The sequence below is a fragment of the Arachis stenosperma genome, chromosome 4 (assembly GCF_014773155.1).
Source record: "Arachis stenosperma cultivar V10309 chromosome 4, arast.V10309.gnm1.PFL2, whole genome shotgun sequence".
NCBI lineage: Eukaryota > Viridiplantae > Streptophyta > Magnoliopsida > Fabales > Fabaceae > Arachis > Arachis stenosperma.
In genome coordinates this window covers 133,588,369-133,603,102 of record NC_080380.1, presented here as the reverse complement: position 1 = coordinate 133,603,102, position 14,734 = coordinate 133,588,369, and the positions used below count along the sequence as shown (strand labels likewise).

Sequence of the window (14,734 nt, the reverse complement as noted above, 5' to 3'; positions counted from 1 at the left end):
TGCCGTTGAATGAATGAATTTTTTTATTCATTTTGAATTTATGTTTTGTTGAACAATCCTTACTTCTTTTTTTTTTTTGCAATTTTAGAAAATCTGGAATTGTATTTGTACTTGTTGCAATGTTAAGTTTCATTTATACCTGTTAAGTGTTTGATGTTTTCAGTTAAAAAAAGTATATGTAACCAATAATATTTTTGAACAATGTGTGAATAATGTGAATTAATAGTGTTAAAAGAATAAATTAATTTTAGATTTAATTAGTAGCATTAAATTAAGGTATAATATATTTTTATTTAATTGGTAGTTGTTCATATTATTCAAAATGGTCATTATTTACCTAACACTCCCTAATTAGTTAATATAGATAGTAATTTTCTTATCTTGTCTTGAGTGTAGGACATAGACGAATCTTGAGTCACATAATTGCTTAATTAATTGTAAATATGGTGGTTGAATCGATTTAATGAACATAATTCTAATTGCCTTTTCACGATTTTTGTCGTCAACTAGTTAAGACTTTATTAATTAGGTTGAGAAACTCTAACAAACTTATCCTTCATGTTTTTGGTTGATTAATTAGGACAATTTCATCTTAATTGTTTGTATGGTTTATTGAATTGAGTTTTGAAGTGTTTGGGTCAATATAGCTAACTAACTTTCTACAATTTTAGTGGTTAACTGGCTAAGACCTTGTTAATTTAGTTAAGAAACTCCAATTGACGTACCATTGATGTTTTTGGTTGACTTATTAGAAAAATTTACTTTTTTATTGATATAAATAAAATGGCAATGATAATCTATCTTTAAAAGAAAAAATATAGGTAGACAACATTATTAAACAATGTGAATAATGGAATTAAAAAAATAAATTAATTTTAAATTTAATTAATGCAATGAGTAGTTAATGTCTAATAATAACTAAATTTAAAATTCGTTATTTAAGTTGTTCAAAAAAACTATTAATTACCTAACATAACTCTAATTAAAAATACCTCTAACCCAAGGTACTTTTATTTCATTAACTTATATTTCTCCAATTACCTTTCTTTTTATTTATTTGCATTTTATCATTATTTCTTAAAGTCTGATTTCCATGCTCAAAATTCCCTTACTTCTGTTATCAATCTAAATATCCTTTTCTTGGAATATGACCCGAGCCTAAACTTTTGGTTTACATTTTAAACTTATTAATATATTTACTATATTGAGTGTATTAATATATTTTGCTGGACAAATATGACGATAGGTAATAAAGGTAGATCGAGTGGATTACGTGATCATCGTAGAGGGGTTCTACCGAATATATAAGGATTGTCCAGTCATCGTCCTCTATTCCGACTATTCTGTCGACCCATATGACGTCACAGACAGATTCAGCGGACCAGCAATTCATCATGGTCCCAAATTCGAAAAACGTGCCTTCTTTTACTACGCCCCCTGCAGATACATTGACAACGTCGACAGAACCTGCGGTGGGTGATTCCTCTGATTCCCCCCAACAGGATACTCCTCCACCACCTCCTGTCATCCGACTGAGGATTTGGTCCAATGGCATGTCGTCGTGAGTACATTCACTTTATATGTTTGTTTAATCTTAAGTTTATGCGTTTTTATGAGCTTTTTAATGGTAGTTTTCTTTCTGTTAGGTTTGCACCAAATCTCAATGCTTACACACAAGAGATCTTTGACGTTATTAAGTCGATGTACGACCACTCGTGGATGACCTACACACAGATTCTGGTTGTGACTAGAGATCAATGGTTTCAAAAGTGGACAGTAAGAATCCAATAATGCTGAATTAATTAACTTTATTTGAACTGTATTTTATTTCGACTAACTAATGTTAGTGAATCACTTTATACAGTTGAAATTTATATGGGATGTGAAGTATAATCTCATGATTTGGAAGATCTACGACGACCAGACAGCCAAATGTTTTTAATAGATGATGAGCGACGTTCGTAAGAGGTGCGACCACCTCACGTCGTGAAACCGTCCAAACATAAAAAAGGAACTGAAAATCTATTTTATTCGTGATGAAGGCTTCAAATTTATTTTTTTTAGTTGATATATTATTTTATTAGTTGATATATTAATTTAGTCACACATAAACCTATCTAAATTTTTGTTGACTTAGATATTGAATTCCTTGAAGGTACTTCCGAAAATACAAGTGTGTTAAAGAAAATGAACATATGCCTTTCGTCGCACCTAAGATCCTTTATTCTATAGAATTTTGATGGTGCTGATGTTGATATTCAATTTGCAACATATATAATAAAGAATGCAAGTGTGTTAAAGAAATGACCATATGTTGCTCGAGTTCCTCAAGTGAAGGAGATACGATCCAAAATTTTAAAAAAGATATATCCAAGGTTCTTAGGAACTCTACAGCTTGTGAACTCTTGTTTGAATGATATGAATAGTCTCTTCATCTTCTTAGTATTTTATATAGTTTTTAGTTCCTACATGTATTGCTGTTTGTTTTGGAAGACATATATTATTAGTGTGGAATAAATTGTGTTCATAATGTTTGAGAGATTCTAGTTCTTTCCAGCATCAATGCCATGCTTGTTTCTAATTTCTGTTCAGTTTGACGAATGGCTAAATATTGATATGATATATAGTCATTTCGGTGGGAGCTTGTAATTTACTAATTTGCCGTTGGTGAAGTGTGACACTTCATATATTCATAGTCACGTATAGAAACAGGATTAATCAAGTAATTGTTTGCCTAAATAAAAACCTTTCTGTCTTTTGCCTAAACTATACTGATCATTTTATATTTTAGGATAGTAAAACTATTCAATGTTTACAATGAATTTTATTCGTTTCAACTAAGTTCAAATTCTAATTAATATTGAATAAAATACAGATAACACAACTAATTAACGACAAAAGAAAGCATTCATCGATTAATCTTTTTTCTTCTTTTTCTTAGAAGTGAGTAATTTCGGTGATCCTAATGTAGATACTAAAATCTCAAAGAAGAGAATCAATAATGTAGGTATGAGTACCAAGACTGGAACAACTGCAAGTGACGTTGTTGCTATCACAACACCTCGATTCCCCTCTAGCATCATAAAAAGTGCAGACACAAAGGCTATCATCATGGATAACACGGAAAAGAAGAGGGTGATGAGGCCCAAAAGTAACTTGACAGGTAACTTCCATAGAAAATCATTCTCAGCATAACGCGAAGTGAGGATCCAAATGAAACTCAAGACAGAAGAAGAAGATGTGATGAGAGACACTGCATCTGCTATGATGAAGACTTTAAAAGCACGTTTTTTTAGAAAGATTGGAATGCCAGTATTTTGATCATTTCCACCTGGGACAGTGAAGGCTGCAGCAAACATCATAGTAATAATGAGAGTACCAACGAGTGTAAAAGAACCTGCAATATCTCTTGCCCATTTTTCACCAGATTTTACCAATTCCTCGTGGGTTTTGGTAAACAGTTCACGAGGCTTCTTGCCATCTGCATTTTTGGCTTCTTTGCACTTGGCAGGCACAATACTTTCCACCGCCTGCATGCATGTGGTACATGATAATTCCTCATTGAAAAAGTATAAGTAGACAATGAAAATACTAAATAATGTGAATAATAGATATATCGAATGTTCATTTCACTAGGTGTACGAATGATTATTCTAATATTAAGATTTAGGTGAGTAATTTAGAGATATAGTGTGTTTTTATTTTATCAGTAGTTGTTCATCAAAAAAATCATTGGTTACCTAACATAACCTTGCTCATTTTTATATTTCCTACTGAATATTCAAAATTTCTGCAGCAAATGTTAGTTTATTACAATTTAGTCCAATTGAATAAATATTTGAAAAAGAAAATTTCTAATATTACAAATACATACGTATTGATATAATAATGGTCTAAATAAATTGATATTTGTGACATAATCACTAACCGAATTGCAACCACAACTGCGATGCGACAGTTTATTTCATATGCTTTTTTTTTTTGTCTGATATCTTTTCATGTTTTAAGAAATGACACATATATAAAGACATAATTACATACATAAGTACACGTTGAAAGAGAGAAGTAAACTCTAGAGGTAGTTTGTGTTTGATTTGCATTTTCATCCTCTGTTTTCTATATATAGATGAAAAGATAAATTGTGATAATTGATTTTTTATATATAGATGAAAAATGGGAATAACTCATAAGAAGATGAGTAGTAAGAGTTCAAGTGATAATAAAACTGATAAAGTAGTTAAAGGTTAATAGAAATTATTAGAGATTGTTAGAAGTAGTTGGAAACAGTTATAGCCAGTAGCAGCTAGCTATTATTGTTATTTAACATCATTACTTGATGAACAAGTCATAATAGCCAACATATGATGCCTAGAAATTTTCATGTGAGAATAATTATTGAAAATCGTTAAATAATTTGATATATTTAAGACATTTTTATACAAATAGTCATCACTATATATACAAATCTCTAATTCTCTTTTATTTTATACTTAAATTTTCACCATTTAAAATCAGTAATACAAATTTCAATAAAAATGTGAAAAGGTTATTTTTGTTTTTTCCATTATTTTTCTTTTTTATACGAAATTTATATAAAAATAAAAATCATTAAAAATAAAACCAATTAAACAGCTATTAAATGAATGTGAGTGCATAGACACACACTTAAGAGTGAGAGAGAGGACCTTAAACCATTGAAGTTCTTTTTGCATTTGCAATGCTGAATTGGGAAATTTGCCAAGGTAAGAGGAAGGTCCTAGTTCAGCTGCAAGATGCAAAATGTTATTATCGAAGACGTCTTCACGGGATGCAATCATCTCTTTACGCCCCTCGATCTCGTGAATGAATCTGAAAACTCTGTCATGACGATACGCAATTGCATGTGAAAATATGCCTCTCTCATTTTTGTCCATGGCCCACAGAAGGTCAGGATTTGCATGCCTCATTGAATCTATGAACTCAACAAGTCCATACTTTGCTGCATGCAACATGGAGTCGTAAGCTAAGCACTTATGTAGCTTGGTTTCGTCTAATTCCGATATTTTTTTGCTCAACCATTTCAGAATCTCACATGCTACATGATGGTTCTTTTTCATCTCATATATTTTCTCACTCCCTGATAACATTTCAGTAACCACCAAGTTCAAGAAAGAATCTAATAATTGAAGCATAAAGAGAAAACCGTAGTTAATATAAAAATTATATCCACTCTTTTAAATGACTATTCATGTAGTTAATGTAAAAAGTAGTTACTTTTACTAATATAGTATTATATAATTGAATACACGTGTAAAACTATTTTACACTATTAATGCATCAAAATTATATTTATAAACATTATAGCTGTTTTAAGAAAGGGAAAATAGAAATGCTAATAAGCAAAAATGTATAGGTTTCATTAGGAAAACAATTTTTTTACAAAATTAAAACCAGCCATAATTTTTTTTTTTATAATAACTGTCAAAACCATTTATTTACAGTAGATATTTCTCAAAAGAATTGAACGAATTTTTATATTTTAAACCAGAAAACATCATTACTGCATTAGATTTAATTAAAAATTAAGGGAATTCATCTAATCTTACGCACCGGGAAGTTTTCGAAGTCCGCTAGAGATTTTGTCTAGAGGAGAAGTTGCAATAAAATTAGCCAACATATTTGCCTTTGTGTCGTCCGGATCAACATGTAATATAATCTCCATACTTTTATTAGAAAGCTTTAGGAGTGTCTTCAGCCTCAGACCTGCAGTCAAATAGTTGGAAAAAGATCTTTTAAAAATAAAAAATTGACAAAATTAAAAAGTGAGAAATTTTATTATTTGAATAAAAAAATAATTAATTTTTCTCATTTTTTACTTTATTAATTTTTCATTTAAAAATTAATAATCTTTCAAATTCTTCATTATAGCACATACTTTCTTTCTAGCTACTATTATTCATTTATTCCTTGTTATTACTTGCATACACGTTTACCCAGGATGTATGCATGTAAATGTAACAGCTAACAATATATTAACTGTTATTAACTTTTTTAAGGGAAGATTAATCTTAAGGACCACTAACAATAATTAATTATTAAGAAAGATCAATTGCATTAAAATTAAGAAAAAATAAAAAAGGATTAAAAGATTTTTAAATAGAAAATAATATCCTTAATCAATCTTTGAAACTAAAAAATATTAAAAATAATAAATAAAAACCTTAATCTATAAATTTAAAACTCTAAATCTCTAAATTTAATAATGCTAAATCGCTTAATTTTCTTTTATTAATGTGATAATATCTCGAGTATTATCCTTCTAACACTATTGATACATACACATTAATTTTGTTTTCAAAAAAAAATATATTTCAATAATTTTTATTGTAATTTAGTCATTAATATTTAAAAATAGATGATTGAAAAAATTTAGTTGAGAGATAAAAAGAGATATCGCCCGTCGTCAAATTTAGCTTTTTTGCTTTGATAACCTAGTTTGGAAGATCTAGCAATAGTTTTTGTTGTACAAATTTATTTTGTCTTAGTACTTGGTGATATTGCAATTATTAATTACATTAAAATTATAGTTATTGTTGGGAATAAGTAGTATGACCACAATCTAATCAATCATGTATCAAATAATTTGTTATTATTATTATATTAAAATATTAATATAATAAGGTTCTTGATTAAATTTAAAGATTTATAATTGTGATAGTGATTATAATATTGAGAGATAAATTTTTTATAATTTAATTTAAATTGTTCTTGATCATAGGATTATTAAAAAGGACATTAATAATTCGGAAAGATCAATGTATATATAATGGTCTTCATTGGATGAAGATTAATAGATCTCATTTATTAAATTATATATATAGATGGTGTATATAAAGATATGACTATTGAACTGACTCACTTTGAGAATTCCTAACGGTTATAATTGCCGTATATTTGTCAATAGGATATTCTCAAGATGAACATAGTAATAGAGTTTTCTTTGACCTGCGACTATCATAGTAATTAACAACGTATTTATTATACTTTGATTCCAGACACCTAATACCCTAGGGTGCTAGTTGAATGGATATTGGGTATGATTTAAATACTTGTAGAATTAATGATCAGTCAATAATGAATCCGTCAACTCTCGGTAAAGAGTTTGAGCTTTATGATTATAATGAATGAAATGAATAAAACATGGCCAAGGGGACTGAATGAATGAAGAAATGAGTTTCTTAGGTCATTCACAGTTCATTATAATAATGGTAACAAGTTAGAGTTTGACAATTAAACCATACTCTAAAGGTTAACCAAGAGATAGAAAGATGGAAGGAATTATACTTTGTTCTTCTGAGGTTCTTAGTAAAAATATATTACTTCATACTATCGGGTCGTTAAGGAGTATTGCTAGACGCCAACCTTGATTAGTAAATTTAGTACGACTAACTTACTACCCGCTTAGTATTGAACCTATGGGGTCACACACTAACGAGTGTTCTAACCTTTGCTATAGAATTATTTAATTATTATTTTAATTTGATCAAATAAATAATTATATTAATTCAAATAGAATATTATTATATTCTTTGCTAGCACCAAGAATATAATAATAGTATGATAATTGAGAACATTAAATGAGATTTGAGAATAATTAGTTATTCTATTTCTGAATTTGGATGAGATCCTATCAAAGATTTTATTTAAATTAGTAGGAGTATTGGGCAATATATTTTGAATTAAACAACTTTAGAAGTTGGAATGCCATTAGCCAAATGGCTTTAGCAAAAATTATTCTTGCAAGTATTTTTGGAGATTTATTTTGTTTCAAACAATTTATAATTGGCCTTAATATGATTAATGTTTGTGATCTTTTTTAGAAAAACTCAATATGAGTATTGAAGATGCCAATTAAAATTGCTCTTAAGGGTTTGTTTGACCAATAATAAAGATATTGAATATTTTTATTATAAGAGCTTCAAGTAAAATCTCTAACATCTAATTGATATTCTATTGAATAGAGAATGAGATTCTCTCAACACACAAATATTAGTATTCTATGTACTCCATCATGTTTAAAGAAACATGGAATTTGATTTAGCTGAGGATCATTGTTTGTTAAATATTTGGATTACATTTTAGAAATGTCGCTAAATTAACAAATTCCTCACTAAATCAATTTTTTACCCATATGAGATATGGAAAAGGCATAAGCTAAAACTCAAGAGCATTAGAGTTTGGAGATGTCTTATATGTGTTAAGAGATTGCAGAACAATAGAATTGATATTAGATCCGATAAATGAGATTTATTGGTTACTCTAAAGAAATAATGAGATTATTTTTATCACTCTTCTTATGACAAAGTGTCTGTGATAAGAGGTTAAACTCTTTTTTAGAAAAGTAATTCCATCTTAAAGAAAGAGTGGGAGTTACAATTATTTTTATTAGAATTAGATACCGCTCAATAGAGGACATACTTTCTCTTGAAAGTATAAAAGGTTTGATCGTCAAACTGACTTTTCGAAAAAGTAGCTCATTTGTATCATGATACAATTCTATAAAGATAGAACTAATGGTTACTTAGATTTTTTATAATCATGTTCAATAAAGATTGTCCTTAAAATAAAATTATACACTATTGTAGTGGGAGATTTCATGTTTTGAGAAAACGTGATATTTATTATGCACTAGGTGTATTTTACAAAAGGTCAAGCAAACATGTTCAATAGTAAAGGTGTTTAAGGTTAAAAGAGTTTTGATAAACACAAATGTACATTGAAAAATTATACACATGATTGATTGGCTCTAGTGCAAGTGGGAGATTATTGTGATAATAGTATGCCCAAGATCCAATCTATCATGATTGGCTCTCGTGCAAGTGAGAGATTGTTGGGAATAAGTAGTATGACCACAATCCAATCAATCATGTGTCAAATAATTTGTTATTGTTATTATATTAAAATGTTAATATAATAAGGTCCTTGATTAAATTTAGAGATTTATCATTGTGATAGTGATCATAATATTGAGAGATAAATCTTTTATAATTTAATTTAAATTGTTCTTGGTTATAGGATTATTAAAAAGGACATTAATAATCCGGAAGATCAATATATATATAATGGTCTTCATTGGATGAAGATTAATTGATCTCATTTATTAAATTATATATATAGATGGTGCATATAGAGATATGACTATTGAACTGACTCACTTTGAGAATTTCTAATGGTTATAATTGCCGTATATTTGTCAATAGGATATTCTCAAGATGAACATAGTAATAGAGTTTCCTTTGACCTGCGACTATCATAGTAATTAACAATGTATTTATTATACTTTGATTCCAGACACCTAATACCCTAGGGTGCTAGTTGAAAGGATATTGGGTATGATTTAAATACTTGTAGAATTAATGATCAGTCAATAAGGAATCCATCAACTCACGGTAAAGAGTTTGAACTCTATGATTATAATGAATGAAATGAATAAAACCTTGGCCAAGGGGACTGAATGAATGAAGAAATGAGTTTCTTAGGTCATTCACAGTTCATTATAATAATGGTAACAAGTTAGAGTTTGACAATTAAACCATACTCTAAAGGTTAACCAAGAGCTAGAAAGATGGAAGGAATTATACTTTGTTCTTCTGAGGTTCTTAGTAAAAATATATTACTTCATACTATCGGGTCGTTGAGGAGTGTTGCTAGACGCCAACCTTGATTAGTAAATTTAGTACGACTAATTTACTACCCGCTTAGTATTGAACCTATGGGGTCACACACTAACGAGTGTTCTAACCTTTGCTATAGAATTATTTAATTATTATTTTGATTTGATCAAATAAATAATTATATTAATTCAAATAGAATATTATTATATTCTTTGCTAGCACCAAGAATATAATAATAGTATGATAATTGAGAACATTAAATGAGATTTGAGAATAATTAGTTATTCTATTTCTGAATTTGGATGAAATCCTAACTGATTCTATTTTTAAATTGAGTTATGATATGATTTATAAAATTTGAAAGATTCAGATTTGGAATTCAAGATATGATTTAAATTTGAATTGAGAATCAAATTTAAAACCAGTAACAAATCTCATACTATATATATGTATGCCAAGAGTAGAGGAAAAAAATGAGAGAATAACAAGAGTTTTATTCCTTTACCTCTATATACATAAATGTATGTGAGCCTAATTTTTGAAAAAGAATTTTATGGTGTGCAAAGAATTGCAAAGAGGTTCTCAATTTTAGATCAGATGTCCATTGGTCAAGGAGTTGACAGCAAAGGTTGGTCTCGGTGTGGATACGCATAGCGCCTTCGTACCATCGACGGAGAAAAAGATTTTTACTAGCGTGCGTACTCAGGTATTTAGATCTGATCTACTATATATAATATTATTGGAATAAAGTTTAAGCACAAAATAGATCTTTAATAAGGATTACTTTTTTTTTCTTTCGCTGCGTATTATGAACACATGGTAATCCTTCAGTTATTATTTGTATTATTTATGATAATTGGTTTTTATATGTGATGTCTTTTCCCTGAAAAAAAACTTTCACCAAAGATCAAGAAGATAAATGAACTACTCATGCTGGAAAGAGTAAAATGATTATTTTCTTTTTTGTATTAAAAACAATCATAAAATGAATTAGACTAAGAGATTAATTAATGGCATTATTGTCTCTTTAAAATAATGTTTTGATCCTTCTTTATGAATTTTATTTAAATAGGTCTCTTTTAATAATAATAATGATATAATTAGTCTCTTTTATTTAGTCTCTTTTATTAATTAGGTTGATGATTCTTTTTGATAATTTTTCTATTTTAATTAATTTACAAAAAAATATCTAAGAGGGGCAACATGTATTCTATCTACGAGTATTTAATTTGATATAATTTGATCGGATAGAATTGTCAATTTTATCTACAGTAAATAGGGTTGAGTGTAGAACAAATTCTTGTGCAGGTTGGATAGAGTACGGTACGAGTTAAATATCAATCATACTCGACCAACTCGTACCCTATATATGTATATATTATATATTATATATTTGTATAAAAATATGTTTTAAGTGGGTGTTGAACCAAAAATCTCTCATTTGGTGTAAAATATGTTTGCGCGTGTTATCAGTTTTAGTAAAGACTTTTTATATAGAATTGATGAACATTTGATATTTTATATAGATGATTGTGTTGTTTGTAGAATAATTATGTTGTTTGCGTTGAATTTTTAATTTGTATGTTTATTAAGTTATATAATAATGTTATATTTTTTAGTAAAATGACAATTAAATTCTCAAAGATTTCGACCTCATACTAATAAGTCCTTAAAGAAAAAAAAGTACCAATTAAGCCCTTTATGATAATAAATAGTGGACACATGTATGTCTTTTTATCTATAAATAGTGTGAAATAAAACAAAATTATCTATGTATTTTGTTATCTATAGTGGTGTGTATTATTTAAGTGAATATAGAAATAATGTAATTTTGGACAGTTAAATATTTATTATCTTTTAAGTTTTCATATAATATTTATTTTTATTTATCACAAATCCTACTAAAACATGTGAAACTTCGTTCCAAAAATTGTTATCTACATAACGATCTTTCATAAATAAACACAGAGTATGTAACGATACATATAAATACTGCCGTTAAATTTTACGTGTATTGATAGAAAAATATCATATGTCCACTGTTTATTATCATAGAAGACTAAATTAATATTTTATTAAAGACTAATTAGTCCAAATTCAAAATCTTCATGACCTAATTGTTATCTTACTCTATATATTTTTGATAATCATAAATAAAACTAAATTTTCACAGATTAAAAACGGATAAAATTAAAGTTAGATCTAAACTCTATCCTATCCTACTCTACCTATTATCACTTCTAATATAATCAATATTTTAAGAGCTATCTCTTTCTCTCATGTTTAAGTTGTTAAGGCACATAAGAACTTTTATATTCCAAAATGGCGTTCTAAGAATTTCTTTTTTATTTGAAGTATGTTAATAATGCACAATAAATATAATCCAAGTATTCAATGTTTATAGTATGTCCGAATAATTTTATATTTCAGCATGCATTTTTCAAAAGAAAATTAATAATCAACTTATGAATGTCCAACTAAGGTTAGGTAGGTAATAATGTAACAAGAAGTTGTTAAAAGTTGACCATATACGAAAAACGAAAATTATATATGACAATCAATCCCTGGACGAAATAGTTAGGTGAGCAATACTTCGAAAATAATTCAATTTTTCTGTGAAAGGGCAAATTAAACTCACAGTGATAAATAAATCTCTGCCAGAATCCAAGCTGGGTTCCACTAAGAAATGCAGAAGGCATGTGAGATAGTGCATATATGGGCCGTAGATCCACTGATTCTGATTCAGGATCAAGTCGCAATTCTCCGCTAAGCCTGTGTTGGATCAATGAGGCAGCAACATCTATACCCAGAGAAAACTTAATAAAAAGCTGAAATAACATTTTATTTAGAATAATGGTGAAAATAATATATTTTTTTTAGTAATTAGTATTAAGGCTGGGAATTTCACATTTAAAATACATGTTAAATAATTAAAAAAATGCTTTTGTTTCACATTGACAAACCTTCTCCTCTATAAAAAAAATAGTAAAATCAAATATAGTGTTTTTTACACTTAGTTCAAATGATATATCAAGACCAATATTTAAAAAATTATAATTAATCAATATTAGTTTAAATGCAGAACAAAGGTTAAAAATAGTAATTACTTAACATTATTTATATTTAAAAATAATAACTAAAATATTAACTTGTATTATATCTAATAATAAAATCAACCATATTCGATTCTTAATTATAAAAAAAAAAAAAGAGAAAAATGCATAACCAAACAACTCTTTATTACAATCAAGAGAAAAGGAGCTGGGCGTTGTTGACTGTTGAAGACTTGAAGCAAAAATAGCGAAAGAGGATAGAAAAATTGATCTATCAGAATTTATTGACTTATTTAATTATTAACTTAATTTTTTTAATTTAATTTTTTTAAATTAATAATTTAATAATATATCTTATTTTATATTTTTAGATATTAATAATTAACTGATAATTAAAATAATAAATTTTAATGGTTTTTTTACCATTGTTAGAGAGGATATGTGGGAAGATGAACAGAGACGACTAAGTTGCAACAGATTACCGAATATTTCCGCATAGATGCATCGCGTAAGAAGCATAATTCCATAACGGCCACCCTTCTCAAAGAAAACAGAAGGAGGAGTCTTAGAGAACAGGTACGTCGTCATTTCTTTGTGACCCTTCTTGGAAGCAATGAGAACCGGAATCTCACCATATTCATCATCGTCTTGCTTGGTCTTTATGGTTAGCAACTCCTCTCCTCCTTTAACAACCATCCTCTCCGCCATAGCTACGTTGTCCGTTAACTCAGCAACAAGAGCAAGCGCAGTGTATCCCCTTTTGTCCTGCATCTTCAGCAACCGTTGGTTCCCCATGTTAACTAGCTCGTTCACGATCCTCTCCTTACCAGAAGCCACTGCCACGTGGAGAACCGTCCTTCCCGTGGAGGATGCGGTGGAGAATATAGAGTCCGGGTACCTGTTGATGTACGATTTCGCGTCGTTCCAGTATCCTCTCTTTACTGCACTGTGGAGCCTGTGAACCTGACTTCCATGCTCTTGATCTGAATCTGGAAACGCTCTCACGTCTTTGCTGAATGAGATCTTCAAGTGGTTCCATGCCTCTCTGGCCTTTTCGAATTTTCTTATGTTGGAGAGGTTCTCTGATCCACACGCCAGTTGAATGGCGTGTAAAGCCTTTGCGTTCTTCGATATCCATTCTTCCGTTTCTGATTTGTTATTATTATTTTGATCAGCCTCAACTATACCACGCCATAGACCTTGACCAACAAGATAGTTTTTCACCAGAGTGCTCCAGTTCTCGTAGTTGTCTTTTGTAAGCGCTTCCAGAACGATCCCGGTTGAAGCAATATTGATATTAGTAGCTGCTGCCATATTATTTGTTCATATAAAAAAAAAACAAAATAATTAAAATGGTAAACTACCAAAAGTATTCTTGATTCAGTTGGGGATTTGGGGATCAATAGTGGATGATTTGAAATGATAGATTAAAAAAATGTTTCTACTGTTTAGTGAGAAAAAATGAATAATTAATTCATTTTGTATATACGGACAATAAAAGAAACGTCATAACAATTTTTGTAAGGTTAGATAACTAATTCTACATGCAATCAAACATTTAATTTTTTAATAAATTCTGATATTTAAATTTTAAAAATTAATTTTACATTCAAAAAACATGTACTCTCCCACTTTTTTTCATTTCTTTTCTCTTCTCTATTGTCGGTTCCTTTTTTTATTTAATTTTAAATATTTTTTATTATATTTTAGATATTTCATTTTTTAGTTCAAGATATTTTTTTTAAATTAACAAAATATCAAAACAAATCAAAACATAATATTAACATCTAAAAATTCTGAAAAGACAACATCCAACTATAAACAAAATAACCTCTAAAACTACCAAAAAATGAAAACATAACGATGTCAGAAAGTAATGCACACTTGAATAGTTGTAGTTAGCCTAATTAATTTACCTAACAGAATTGGTAATATAAATAAATAAATTCAAACATATGACTTCAAAATTTTCTTTTATAAAAATAAAAATAAAACTGTGCGCTTTCAATGTGCGTTCTGAAATAACAA

General features: G+C 28.6%; 1 protein-coding gene across 2 annotated transcripts; it reads right to left on the bottom strand.

Annotated features, from left to right (window-relative positions):
- Positions 1-2,777: 2,777 nt before the first annotated feature.
- Positions 2,778-14,117, bottom strand: LOC130973040 (ankyrin repeat-containing protein ITN1-like). Of its 2 annotated transcripts, none has more exons than XM_057897413.1 (5): positions 13,189-14,117; positions 12,292-12,453; positions 5,590-5,742; positions 4,686-4,978; positions 2,778-3,530 (listed from the first exon to the last, which is right to left on the bottom strand). In XM_057897413.1, the coding sequence occupies exons 1-5, from the start codon at positions 14,018-14,020 to the stop codon at positions 2,916-2,918; spliced, it is 2,055 nt and encodes a 684-aa protein (XP_057753396.1). In that variant the 5' UTR covers positions 14,021-14,117; the 3' UTR covers positions 2,778-2,915. The 2 variants fall into 2 exon arrangements, with proteins under 2 accessions (XP_057753396.1, XP_057753395.1); XM_057897412.1 differs by having other exon boundaries at positions 2,780-3,530; positions 4,686-5,116; positions 13,189-14,113.
- Between the last annotated feature and the right edge of the window lie 617 nt (positions 14,118-14,734).

Excerpts from the sequence above, each read along its gene's own strand:
- LOC130973040 (XM_057897412.1), bottom strand. The coding sequence starts at position 14,020 with ATGGCAGCAGCTACTAATATCAATATTGCTTCAACCGGGATCGTTCTG. Across the intron at positions 5,117-5,589 it reads CGGACTTCGAAAACTTCCCG|GGAGTGAGAAAATATATGAG; the intron begins GTGCGTAAGATT and ends AAATGTTATCAG. Across the intron at positions 3,531-4,685 it reads AAGAACTTCAATGGTTTAAG|GCGGTGGAAAGTATTGTGCC; the intron begins GTCCTCTCTCTC and ends ACATGCATGCAG.